The following is a 13,969-nucleotide window of genomic DNA, read 5'->3' as shown; positions in this document are numbered from 1 at the left end:
AGGGAATTTTGATGGGTAACAGATACTCAAATATACCAGAAAATTCATGATCTCTCAGTGACTGGAGAGAGGGAAGGACACAGTGAGAAAATCGTATCTTCAAACACCTGAATGTCACTGTCTTCAAAGACCAGCATCCTTCTCTTTGCAACAGAATAGCTGACACCTGTTGTGTTGAAAAGCTCCTTGTTGAGTTGAAAAGCTCCTCGAGGGGCTTTTCTGCCACCAGACATGGAGAGCTAAAACACCCCAGCCATCTGGCAAGAAGGCCTGGTAGTTTGCCCCAACACAGCTATAAGAAAGGAGGAAGGCTCCTGGGCTGTGTTGTGGGGAGATCCCTGTCTGCAGGCGCTTGGGGACTCTCGGAGGAAGCTTAAACTGGGAGGAGAGGATTCTCTAAACAGCTAGTATGGAAGTTCATTTGCTGATCACAGTGGAAACTCAGGGGATCTCCAGAGGTATTCTCCATGAGCAAGAGGTCACCTGTATTTTAGTGAGAGAATCATCAAATGTACGTGTCACCAAAAATGAGGGGGACCAAAGTGAGCCTAGGCGAAAACAAGCTGGTGTTAAAGACATGCCAGAAACACCACCAGCAAGAAGGAGGTGGCTGTGGGAGATTTTAAGGACATGCATGGGGCTGCTCTTGCTTACTGTGCTCATGAATGAACTTGGGAAGAGGAAGAGGAGAGCAGCTGGTGACAGCAGCTGATCGGACGGATGCACAGCTGGAGGCGTCTCATCAGTTTGGGGGGATCTGGAACACTGCACTGAGAGCACCCTGAATTCAACAGCATAAGCAATACGGTCATGCTTTTGAGGAGTAACTGCGAGAATTTTTGCTTTAACTTCCTTATCTGAAATCAGATGGATAGAGGGACCTGGGTGAATTAACCGGTCACTGGACAGGTGGGTCACCGACGGTCACGGCACAAAAGGAGCCATACAGCGCAAGTCCCGTGCAGAAGGGATGGAAGAGGGGGAAGGCAGGGGAAGAAATCCCCACCGTCTTTGGACACTAGATGTCAGCATAAACTCGGCCGAGGAGAGGAGGTGCGGGCTGGGCACGGAGCAGCGCAACCCGCCTCGGTGCGGCGCTCCCGTGGGATGCACACACACCCCAGGGATGCACAAGGGACGGAGGTGCAAGGCTCTGCTACCAGCTTACGGGGGCTGGCTGGCTTTGGGATGGTGGGAAGAGGCCGTCCAGCCCCAGACATGTGGATGAAGGCAGCGTCGGTAGGACCCTGGGGTCGTCTTCCCCTGGAAACCCCTTTGGGGAGCAGTGGGCACCTGTCCTCAGTTTGGTGTGAGATTTTGAAGGGCTGCAAGGTGCCTGGCAGGAGTTCAGCCTGCACCCTCCTGCCAGGCCCTGAGATGGTTTACACTAAGCAAAGCTTGTGAGGGATTCTGCTGAGGGTCTTTGTGTTGGTCAGGAAAACTGGGCTGTCTTCTCTGGAAAAAATGGTAGGTGCTATCTTGTGACAAGAGAGGAAGACACGCAGTGTTCGTAAAAGAAGAGGAACATGAAAAACCTCAATTATAATGAGAAATAACAAACGCTTCCAAAAGCAACCCTTGTGCATCACCTGTCATTTTTCATAGACACCCGTGTCCAATGATCTCCTACCAAGACCTATGGAAACCCATCCCTTTAGGTGGGAGTGATGACCATTTCAGAGCACATTGTACGTCAGCTTTTGAAAACTGAAGAATGACTCGCACCAAACTGACATGTCATCAAAACAGAAATCTAGGGGTAGAATTTCTGCAACATGATAGTATTAACAACCATGTAACAACCCTCCCAGATGCTGTGGATCTCAGTGTGTGGCACAAGAAACAAGCTGGAGTAGTTACAACAACAGCATTCCTGTAGGTAGATTGGTTTGAAGGAACTTTGGAAGGTAGAATGATTGACCCCAGATGTCTTGGCTTTATTTACTGCTGCACTGAAGTGCTGATGAAATTCAAGCAAAGCAGCAATACATAGTTTTCTTTTGCAGAATTGTTGCTGATATTGCCTCTACCCATTTACCAAGCAGATATAAAACTCGGTGTACTTTAGTGTCATGGACCATTTGAGACCTGGTTCTAATGTTTTATTGTTTTTAAAAGTCTGTGCAGAATATAGCCAGATGAAAGTGGACTTGTTCATAGAATCATAGAATGCTTTGGGTTGGAAGGGACCTTAAAGACCATCTAGTTCCAACCCCCCTGCCATGGGCAGGGACACCTCCCACTACACTAGGTTGCTCAAAGCCCCATCCAACCTGGCCTTGAACACCTCCAGGGATGGGGCATCCACAGCTTCTCTGGGCAACCTGTCCTCACCACCCCCATAGTAAAAAATTTCTTCCTAATATCTAAATCTCACTTCTTTTAGTTTAAAACCATTACTCCTTGTCCTATCACTACACTCCCTGACAAAGAGTTTCTCTTCTTTCCTGTAGGCCCCCTTTAAGTACTGGAAGGCCACTATAAGGTCTCCCCGGAGCCTTCTCTTCTCCGGGCTGAACAACCCCAACTCCCTCAGCCTGTCTTAGTAGGAGAGGTGCTCCAGCCCTTTGATCATCTTTGTGGCCCTCCTTTGGACTCATTTTAGTACTTCCATGTCCTTCTTGTGCTGGGGCCCCCAGAGCTGAACACAGCATTCCTGGTGCGGTCTCATGAGCACAGAATAGGGAGAATCACCTCCCTCACCCTGCTGGCCATGCTCCTTTTGATGCAGCCCAGGATACAGTTGGCTTTCTGGGCTGCAAGAGCACATTGCCAGCTCATGTTGAGCTTCTCATTTACCAACACCCCCAGGTCCTTCTCCTCAAGGCTGCTTTAGTCCATTCTCCACCCAGCCTGTGTTTGTGCTTGGGATCACCTTGGCCCAGTTGCAGGACCTTGCACTTGGCCTTGTTGAACTTCATGAGATTTGTGCAGGCCCACCTCTCTCAAGGTGGACTTGTTTCCAGTTATTGTTGCTCTACTTGTCATTTCTAGTTTTTTCTTTGTCAGATTGTACTAGCAATTTTTTTAGCCTGTCACTTGAAATTTCTCAAAAATTCGTGTATAACACATGGATTTTTTTTTGTTGGTTCGTTGGTTGTTTTGATTTTGTTTCGTTTGGTTTGGTTTGTCTGTTTGTTTTGTTATTGTTGTTGTTGTTTCTAATGGTGCTGGTCTTTCTTTTCAGAAAAGCTCGGGAAAGATTATTTTGGGATTAATGACCCATTCTTTTTGGAGGAGTCAGATGCAAATTAATCAGAGCACTGGAACAGGCTGCCCAGAGAGATTGTGGAGTCTCCTTCTCTGGAGATATTCAAGACCTGCCTGAATGCTTTCCTGCTCAACCTACTTACTGTAGTGCTTTTAGCAGGGGGCTTGGAGTTGATCTCCAGAGTTCCCTTCCAATTTCAGATTCTGTGATTCTGTGATTTGTAAGCATACTACTTTATTTGCCTTCCTTAGTTTTTTCCCTTCAGCCACAAGGAAATCCAGTGGATTTCTTGTGGTTTTCTGAAGATTTCTGCCTCTGGTACATTGAAAATACTTTTCTGACTTTTACACCTGTAGCTATATCCTCGTGGAAAACCATCATGTTTCCTTCCATATGACATTTGCTTTATTTGCTGCTCATGCATTTTGACTCCACTTGGGGCAGATCTCCAGATGTGTTTGCTTTCCTCTATAGACTTGATCCTTCTATTTCATTTGTAAACAATTTGCCTTGTGCCATCTTGATTCCCCCGGTGTTCAGACATATTTTCCTGCTTCCTAATGTTGCATTGATCCATTCTTTTTACTGTAGCATTTAGGAGGTAAAGTTTCCAGTGGCCACAGGCAGTTATTTCTGCCTTGGTGTCAGTTGGCTTTCGGGTGTTTTTCCTTGGTCTGTCAAACAAAACAGCTCAATGGCCACACTTGTCACCTCTGTTGGTACCTGTATTTTGCCGGTAATGCTTAAGGTTGCAGCATCTGTGAGGCTTCAGATATCATTCTTGGCACCCCAGATCTGGTGGAATTTATATTTGGCATAAATACAGCCATGTCTGAGGCCTTGTAGCCTTTGTAGATGGTGTCACCCTAACCTGCACAGGCTATACATCTCAGCCACCATTGTCCTCCTCTCTACTATAAAGTATTTGCAAGACAGGTATTATAATCATTATAGTGATTATAATGATTATTATGACTACTGCATGCTCAGGTCTTAGAGCGTAACCACATATGACTGTATATGTACACATAATTACACATAACTGTACATAATTGTGTATCTGGTCACACTGGCTCCAGGCATCAGTTCTCGGTGAAGATTCATGAGGCAAGAATAACTGAGTTATTGTAGATAATCCAGTGTTTAGCCTGAGTTTTGCATCTCTGAAGAGTTCTCACCTGTGGAGTCACGGGGCTAACCAGGGCAGTGGACTGACCTCTCACAGGGGCAGGTAAGAAAGCCCTGCTGTGCTCCTGAAGCCAGCTCAGTGGTGGGAAGCAAGGAGTAACCAAACTCAGCTGTCAAAGGCAGCAAGGGAGCCAGCAGTACCTGACTTAAGGCATGATTTACTAGTGTTCAAGGAGGTAAGCAGGAAAAGGCTAAGTGTATAGATGACATGAAGCTATTTAAATACATCAGAAGGCAAAAGAATGACAAAAGCTTTGGAGACACTTAAGAAAGCTGTTCTCTTCAACAACAGGAAGGCAAATGAAATTCAGCATCACTGTTCCCAAAGTCATGTAGCTGGAAGGAAAATATAAACTAGGCTTTGGCTTACTTTTACCTTCCTGTGGAAGGTGAGACACACAGCAAGAAGGCCTCTTCAGTTGCCTGCTTAAATAGCAAAAAGATGGCCTGGTAGTGAAGTCTTCTACTCAAGTCAAGAAAATAATCCTTTCCTAAACAGAGAGCTTAATTTGTGTACCAATGCCTCCTTGCTTGAGCAACCACATACTGGTGACCCACATGGGAGAAGGTATTTGTGTTACTTTTTACTAGTGAGCCTTTCCTCTGGGTTAACATCCAATGGCTGTTCAAGAGCAATATTCCAGTCCTCCATGACCGTTCAGAGTGGAGGTGAGGAAAATTCTCTAATTAGATGAAACCTAAACACATTGATGGCCATGGGAGATGGGATCTGGTGGACTCACTCTTACGTTAGTAAGTACATCCTGAGCCTGAGGAGAATGACAGAGAGCCCTAACATCAATGAGGAAAATGTGAGTACTGAGAGAAGGAATAAATGAATGAATGAACAGGGAGAGTCAGACAGGAAAACCAGAACAAAACAAAACACTGAAGCACAGCAAAAAGGAGAGGCTGAGTCTTCAATTCTTTCTTCTCCGGTGGCATTTAATTTCCCCTTCCCCGCCATTAAAATGTCAGAAATTAACAGTCAACTTTAGTTAAGCCAAACTGAAAGAGAAAGAGAAGGCAGCAAAGTCCTTAGAAGCTGCTTCACACAGACAGAGGTTCACCCCACACCGTCAGTAGGCATCCTCCACAAGCACACACAGGGGCCAGAGAGTTTTTTGACCGACATTTATTTTATGTTCTCAAATGAGTTTCTAATAAAATAAAATGCGCAAAATGTGCAACGTGAACAGTCCTCTGTGGGTCCCCTCTACTGCTGAATGAATGCTGGAGCAGGGCAGTCAGGGGAGAGGGAGAAGAAAGTGGGCATGGGGAGGAAAACACCAGCTGGCTGTCAGGGATCTGGGCTCCGGCCACCTCCTGTGTGTGAGCGTCCCAGCAGTGAAATGCTGTGGGAGAGGGCATGAAGGAGGAGCAAAGGCTGGGAGAGAAGTGAAACTGAAGCAGATGATAGCTACTGGCTCAAATACTTCCAACAGCTCCAAAGCATCTGTGCTGCTTGTCCCGTTACTGCAGCGGTGACTCTCATCTTGCCCAGGCATGCAGCTTCCAGCCCCCCTGAAGGTGCAGAGCTCCTGTGGCCTCCTGCAATGTTCATGCCATCCCTAGACCCTCCTCAGAGGAGGGTGCCCATGCATGGTGCCCATCTCTCCGCAGCGTGGCACACAGAGTTTCATCTTCCCATGCAGACCAGGCCGGGTGTCCCTGCTCCCATCAGCACTCAGTTTGCTGGATTGTCTCTTTCTGGCTCACCTCCACATCCTTCTTATTTGGCACAGCGACTGCAACTATCCCTTCCAGTGCTGGGTAGGAAGCTGGAAGGCGTGCCTGAAAGAGAAGAAAGGGACAATATTAGGTGTTGGAGGGACACAGATTGGCACAAGTCTGGGCTTCCCCCTGTGTTGTGGTTTAGCCCGGCTGGCAGTCAAACACCACACAGCCGTTCGCTCACCCTCCCCCCTCCCTCTCCGGGATGGGGGAGAGAAATGGGAAAGTGAAGCCTGTGAGTTGAGATAAAGACAGTTTATTAAGACAGGGAAAAGAATAACAACAATAATAATAATAATAATAGTATTAATAGTAATAATGTGTACGAAATAAGTGATGCACAATGCAATTGCTCACCACCCGCTGACCGATGCCCAGCCTATCCCCGAGCAGCCGGCCACCCCCCCCCCCCCGGCTAGCCACCCCTATATATTGTTCAGCATGACGTCAGATGGTATGGAATACCCCTTTGGCCAGTTTGGGTCAGCTGTCCTGGGTCTGTCCCCTCCCAGCTTCTGCTGCATCCCTAGCCTGCTCGCTAGCAGGACAGAGAGAGGCTGAAAAGTCCTTGGCTTGGTGTAAGCACTGCTCTACAACAATTAAAACATCAGCATGTATCAGCGCTCTTCTCATCCTAATCCAAAACATAGCACCCCTGCCAGCTACTAGGAGGAAAATTAACTCTGTCCTAACTGAAACCAGGACACCCTGCCATGGAAAACATAGTCCTACTGCTGTCACCCACTAGGCTTCTATTCACACCTTGGGTCAGGGAAGAGCCCCATACCTGCTCTCTGAAAATATGCAGCTTCTTCTGGGGAAGACTGGCTCAACGCTATCCTCTCTATGGTGTCATAGGCATAAGGAATAGCAAAGGCAGGATATCTAAGAATGATCTTGGCAATGGTCAGGCTGTTGTCATTATGACAGATCTTACAGTACCTTTTCAGAGAGAATAACTAGAGGCATAAAGGTCTGTGCAAAATGAGATAAGAACCAATTAAAGACAGACCCCCCTTTCACATCTTGCTTTAACAAGAGACTTTTTAGACATTGGAAAACAAGTGGATCTCATGGTTCCTGGTGGTGATAAAGTATATGGTGCCACACAGACAATTAATACAACTGGAAAATGAGATTAGTAGAATGGCATTGTAGGTGTGATCTGATCTAAGAGGAAGGGACTGAGATTTTGCTGGTAAGTTTCTGCCAGGCTTTGTAGAAAAGGTAAATATAGGTCTTCAAAGCTTGGTTGTGGCACCAGTCATTAATGGCGCAGAGAGTGTGAAAGTACCAATGAATTCTGTAGATGATACAAAGATGAGGAGCCTCATTTGGAAGAAGGAAGGTGAAAATGTTACCCAACCCCAGATATTTTAGGAGAATGCAACAGTGAGGTGAATGACGGTGAATGAAATGAAACAGTACCAAGTGCATCTTGGTAGGTTCTGGAGATCAGAACAGGAATGCCTACTGTGTTGGCAAAAGCTGATGAAGGGATATCTGCAAGCCACCACTGTACAACCAGTGCAAGAAGAGCAAATGCAAGTCTTAGAGGATGCCAGCAAAGACAGGGAGAAAAAAGAGAGAAGAGCTAATAGCTTTTCTCAACTTTATCTGCATTCTCACAAAGGATGAGCCGAGTAGGGAGTATGTGCAGAGAAGTGCCTGAGGGCTATCAGTGGATGGAGGACCTGTGCTGCAACAGAGAAGGTTTGCTTAGTTGGCAAAGAAAGACCATGAGGGCATATACCAATGCTCTGAGATGGTAAATGTCCTGTCTGGATTAGAGCTGTTAAAGCTAACCGAGCTGGACACACAGGTATCCTATTTCTGCTAGCTGAGGATTTACATTTACACTGTAAAAAGGTTCCTGTCCAGGTTTTAGGCCAGAAAGGGGGGTTTTGATCATCTCATCCCACCTTGCACAGTCTAAAGAGTCACCCAGGGACCTGCAGAAACTGTGGATTTCTCTCAGACTACTCTTTACCATCAGTGCTGATTAAGAATGGATGACAAAGAACCAGTCATGAGTCGCGCTGGCACTGCTCGTGGTGTTTTTTCAAAGCCCATCTTGCTTCTGTTCTGATGCCGCATGCTTCAGCTCCCAGCCACAGGGATTTGCTGGAAATCTGCGTCATTGTTGTTATGTCCCTCCTCTAGCTCGGGGCAGGCTCGAGTCACCCAGCCTCCTCGCTGGGGCAAGCGCCCCCACTTGAGATTGCCCTGAGCCCTGGGCCCCCTCAGCACTGGAAGGGGATTTTCACGGTGCGCCCTTTCCAAGAAGCTAGGTGAAAGGCAGCTACATCACAGCTGCTCAAGAGAGCAGTTCCTCATCAGCAAAGGGAAGTTCTGATGCAAGAATTTGCCATGTAATTCATTTGCAGAGAACAGTATGAAAAATGCAGAGAAACTGCGTGATTTGTTTGCGCATTTTTTTTCAGTCATATGCAGCGGAGGTATCGGTTCTGGACTGGTCAATAAAAGCAAGGCACTTTTCTGAAAAGGAGAACTGGAACAAGCTGAACAAATGAAGGGCAGTAAGTTGCTGGAAGCACACAGCTGAGACGAAGTGCTGAGCCAGCAACAACAGACCTGCATCGAATCAGCGTCTAGGGACCAGCAGGCATTTGTATGGGACAGGAGACTGTTACATTAAAGCATCCAGATAAAGAACAAGAGATAGGACACCTACGAAAGCCTGGAAATTAGCCCTTCTCTGTTATAGCGTGGCTTCAACTCTGCAAGAGTAAACAAGGAACTCTTCAAGGCTGGGCTGTGGCCATCCCTAGGGGTTCCTACCACTCCTCAGAGGTGCCTAACCTGCACCGGACAAACCCTGGAATTAGCCAGATCTGGTGATGCTCAGGATACAACCATACATCCATGTACCCTCAGATGGCTGCCTGAGTCCCATTCCTTCTACATTTCCCAGTTGATCCTCCTGCTCTCTTGTCCTTAAGACACTCCATTTCTGGCTCTAGAGTACCCAGGGGAAGGTCAACCAAGGGGTGGTATACAGAAAAAGTAACAGAAATGGGATGATGAACACTTACCCTTTTTTGTAGGGCCAGAACCAGAATACAGACCATAAGCAGGAAGAAGAGGGTGACTGTGAGCCCAAAAGTAACTTGCCCACTGAAGATGGTGGGAGGGCTGGAGACCTGGGCACCTATGAAGAGGAAGCACAGTTAGGAAGGAGGGAAGGTTGATTTTGCACTGGAGCAAGACTAGGACTGCACAAAGAGAGGCAAACTGGAAAAGGATGCAGGGAACTGGAAGGAGCAGCAGGAGGAACTGAGGGCTGAGATAGGATGACACTAAGATGGGATATAAGCAGCCAAAGGGGAGAAGGGTGGGGTGAGACAGAGAAGAAATGACAAGGCAATTGAATGGGATGAGAAGAAGGGATTGGTTACAGATGTGCAGGACATGGTACCTGTGATTTGCAGCCCATATTCCACTGCTCCCAGTCTGCCTTCTGGGCCATATACACTGCATTCCCAGATGCCCACATCTTTTGTGACACCTGGGGTATGTCCAAGGTAGCACCAGTTTGGGATCTGTGGTCCTTCAGGTGTGGGAGGTGGACATAGCCAGCTTCTTGTTAGTAGGGGCTGAGCTGAGGTGCTTCCACTGGAAACGTTCGTGTCCCTGGAGGTGTGTGACGCTGCAGATGAGCAGCAAGTGAGACCCCTCAGAAACTGGTCCTGGGATACTTGGGGTGACTGCAGAAAAGGAAAAGCTACTGTCAGGAAAGACAGCAGGCTGGTCCACATCTCTTCCTCATTCCTCCTTCTATTACACCCCTCGTTCATTACCTCCTCTAATTTATTTTCTTTTTCTTCCTCAGTCTTCGAGAAGAGTAATGGAGTTACCCAAGAAAAAAAAAAACTGCTTTCAGCAGAGTCCAGTGCAATGCAATGCCCTTCTTTCCCACCCTGGGGTTGGAACCCATGACCAGGAACAACCCACACTCAGTGCATTGATGCACAAGAAGATTTATCAGAGAAGGACCCCAGAGGGATGATGCACATCCCTGTCTCTCTTCTCACCTTTAACCACTGCCAAGGTCACATCCCTCCTCATTGTCTTGCTGCCAACAGGGACTGCACAACTGTACCGCCCTGCATCGCCTGGCCCCACTGCAGGGAGATGAAGGGGGAAGCTTCTGCTGCTCTGGTTCTGGGAGACGACCCAATCTTTTAAGTGTCCTCCTGCAAGGCGGCTCCAGTGAGCTGCCACCACACTGATCCCAAAAGCACTGGGCAGATAGCTCAGGGTGCATGGCAGATCGGCTGCAGAGCCAGCTGCAGCATAAACCACAGGGTTGGCTGGGCCATCGAAACCTGAGTGAGAGAGAGCACAATGCTAAATTCTCTTTCCAGCGATGGCTGGAAAGAGTTCCACCTGTGAATTGAGGACAGGATGAGAGCTGGGAAGCTGAAGCTGGTGGTGTGGCCAGTGGCCACACCAAAGGAAGCAACTTGGAGATGCTGGAGTTGCAACGCAGAGGCTGAGCTTACCTAAAATTTGCAGGTCGTGCGTGGCAGAAACGATCACATTATCGGAGTATCTGAGCTGGCAGTGCCAGGAACCTGAGTCACTCATGGAGGGCCGGAGGATGGAGAGAGCCCCATGCAAGGAGTAGAAAGTCTTGGAGGTGGGGACCGGGCGCCCGTTGTGGAACAGCGAGTCTCCACCAAGCCAGCCCGGTGGCTAGAGTTGCAGCTCATCAGGAGAGGATCACTTTCTACCACAGGGCTGGGTGGACTGAGGGTTACTTCAACAAAGAGAAAGGGGGAAGTGGAAACTGATCAGAAGAGGGCCACCAAGCCTTCTTTTGTGCCCCTCCTGTCCTAGCTTTGTCCCTCTCTCCAGAGCGAGAGCAGACAACAGGATGCTGTGTGCTTTCAGGGGGCTGCTGCCCATATTGCTACCCCTCCCTTACAGCCTCCCTGGTACTAAAATCAAGGTTCTCAGGGTTTCCATCTTCTCCTACCTGTAACGATCCCCAGCTCCACCTGGGCAGCTCTGGACCTCCGTGTTGTACGTCACCCTGCGCCTCGTACAGGCCAGCGTCTCCGCTCCTGACGGGTCGATTCGCAGGGAGAAGTTGCCGCTGCGGTAAGGCAGAGTCCTGGACCGACACCCGGGGCCTCATGGCAGAGCCGTCTTCCTGAGGCCAGTGTACTCCACCTCCAGCACCACATGTGCTCCTGGTGGGGCGCTGCAAGAGGGAGGAGTGAGTGGCTGTGTCCTGGGAGCAAAGGCGAGGTGAGGGGATGTGGAGGCAGAGCAAGGGGGCTCAGAGGGTCCCCCACCCTCCCCAGTCCCCACGATGAGTTTTTTCCCGGGTGTACCTTCCCCCGTGGCGCTTCCACAGCACAGATGTCCAGTCAGACAGCGTTTCCAGCTCTTCCCCTGCTTCCTGGGGCTCAGGTAGCAAGGCAGCACAGCTGAACTCCCTTCTCTGGCCCACACCTTCTGCTCCCCGCCTGCTGCTCCTGGAGGATGTTGCCAGCTGTAACAAGATGGAGGTCTGAGCAAAGGGTGGGAGGCACAAGCAGGGGGTGATATCTAACCATCTACAGTGGGGATAGAAATAAATAAATATAAATATAAAAGATAAATAATACAGATGTGTCAGGGACAAACATCCAGACTGAGCTTACCCAGCTACTCTGTCCCTCCCTTTTACCTTCAGCCCCTCTTACCACTGAAAACCAGCAGAGTGAAGGTGAGGAACAGCACCAGGGACACCAGCCTCATGATGGCCTCCAGGAGAGGCAAGAGGCAACGTCTTTCCACTCAGATCCGTGCTCGATGGGGTCCGAAGCTTTACGGGGTCAGCAAAAAATGAGGCATGGAGAAATGGCGAGGTGCTGGCGTGGGTGAATGAACTGAGTGGGGGTCGGCTGGGCTTGCTTGCTCTTGTGATCTCTGTCTCTTTCTGATCTAGGTACTTCCCTAGATGCCCTTATATTGCAAGTGGGCAGCTAATTTTCCTTGTATCACTAAGATGCGTCATGACCAAGAAACCAGTGTAAGTCTGAGGCACGTGAAGGCAGAGATAAGCCATTGAGAAAGAGGAGGAGGGACCAGAGACACTTCTCTAAGCATCTTTTAGTGGAAATTCTTTTGGTCGCTGTTGTTTTTCTTACAAGTTTTGCTTCTACATAGACAGTGGAAAAGTGTAGAAGGCACTTCCCAAGCAAGTGCCCTTCATGTTTTTCTTTCATCTCTTACCTTTTTTGGTTTGATCTTTCCGCCTCTCACGGCTTCTCTCTAATTGTTTCAGGGCTTTTCAGAACATGTTGGTCTTTTTTTTTTTTTTTTTTTTTTTTTTTTTATGCTGGTTTCCTCCCTTCCCTGCTTTCTTTCATCCCACAGATGTGCTGATTTCTTGGCTTTTTTCTCGTTGGTCAGTTTGCAGGCAGCGTGAGGAAAGGGTCTATGGTGATTTACATGTCACTCATCAACCCAGAGCCTAGGGGAAGGCTGGGATGAAGTTGAGGTGGTCTGAGGAGATGGGGGAGGGTCATCCACATGTAAGTGACCATGGTGGGAGCAGACAGGAGAAGTCAACAGCACTGAGGAGGGGCTGCATGCACTGTGACACTGCGAGGGGGTGTGGGAGGAGATCCTTTCCTCCCAGTAGATTTGGGGACAACCCACCTGAATTCGTGCAGTGAGGGGGCTTGTTCTAGCTCCCACCTAGCTCACATGCCGGGCTTTGCACAGGCTAGTATGTTTCCACTCCTATGCCTCATCTCGGGGCCCCTTTTGCCTGAGAACCCCCATTGTTGTGGCTCACACCTTTCCAGCAACCCACTGGCTCTGACTCTTCAGGGCTTAATCAACCTTTTGTGATTGGTGTCAGACACCCAAGCACCTCAGCTGCTTGTCACCAAGGGCTGGGCTGGGGCTTTTCCTGGGGGTGAGGGAAGGGAGGTGACTCAGTGTGGCCGCTTTGCTGTTGAAGGATCCTTGCTTGCTCTCTAGCTTCCCCTCAGCTGGGTGGAGGATAAAGAGACCAAACCATGTGCCTCACTTCAGCAGCTCCCTGTTGTTGGTGACGGCTCTTTGTTATCACACGCAGCTCTTTGGTCTTCGGAGGAATGGGATCAGTGTGTGGGAACCTGGCAACAACCCTGCGATCCATGGTGGTTCCCTGGGGGGGAAAAAACTTCTCAGCACCCCTTTGTGCCTCCTGTGTTACACAGCCCATGGGTCGCACAAGAGAGGAAGGGAGGAGAGAAGATGGGGGGGAGAAACTGTGGCGGTTGGCGGGAGGTGTTTTTTCCTCCTGCTCAAGAAAAAAACAGTTTGTGGTGACCAGTCCAAGCAGAAGCATCAACTTCTCTTTCCTTTGAATCAGCAGTGTGAGGATGGTGTGAGCGTGTGGGTGAAGACGAAAGAGAGCAGAGAGATGGAAGCATGGTGGGGCGACACATACAGCTCCGCAGCATGCTGCCATTTGCTCCCCTTCCCTGCCGCTGCTCTAGGGACACACAGCTCCCTGCTCACCTCTCCGTCCCGCCTCACTTTTCACCTCCTAGAAGCAGCTTCCTCGTACAATTCCCACCAACCCCCAAAACCACCCTTAGCTGAAGCCATGCCTGTGCTCTAGGAAATGCTTCTTTCTCGTAGGAACCAGCAAGGAGGAAAGACGACATGCTCTTGCTGCTGCCGCTCCCAAGAGAGGCGGTCACAGGGGGCTGGTGGAGAACCCAAGGCATTGTCAGGATCTGTCCCGGCACCAAGGGGTGTTTGGGGCTGAGGGACTGTTATGCTGAGCGAGCATGTTGTGAAATGAAGGTTTTGGAGGCACTT

The 13,969-nt window shown here is 49.0% G+C and overlaps 1 protein-coding gene across 1 annotated transcript; it reads right to left on the bottom strand.

Annotated features, from left to right (window-relative positions):
* Positions 1-5,366: 5,366 nt before the first annotated feature.
* Positions 5,367-12,201, bottom strand: LAG3 (lymphocyte activating 3). Its single transcript, XM_040573579.1, is given in 16 exon segments — positions 5,367-6,193; positions 9,190-9,305; positions 9,573-9,656; positions 9,659-9,712; positions 9,715-9,861; positions 10,189-10,482; positions 10,660-10,827; positions 10,830-10,916; positions 11,136-11,160; positions 11,162-11,191; positions 11,193-11,296; positions 11,299-11,363; positions 11,497-11,542; positions 11,545-11,646; positions 11,649-11,657; positions 11,851-12,201. Coding segments are annotated over 16 exon segments (1,500 nt in total). The 5' UTR covers positions 11,906-12,201; the 3' UTR covers positions 5,367-6,079.
* Between the last annotated feature and the right edge of the window lie 1,768 nt (positions 12,202-13,969).

This window comes from Cygnus olor, chromosome 1 (assembly GCF_009769625.2).
Source record: "Cygnus olor isolate bCygOlo1 chromosome 1, bCygOlo1.pri.v2, whole genome shotgun sequence".
Lineage (NCBI taxonomy): Eukaryota > Metazoa > Chordata > Aves > Anseriformes > Anatidae > Cygnus > Cygnus olor.
This window is presented reverse-complemented; position numbering and strand designations above follow the sequence as displayed.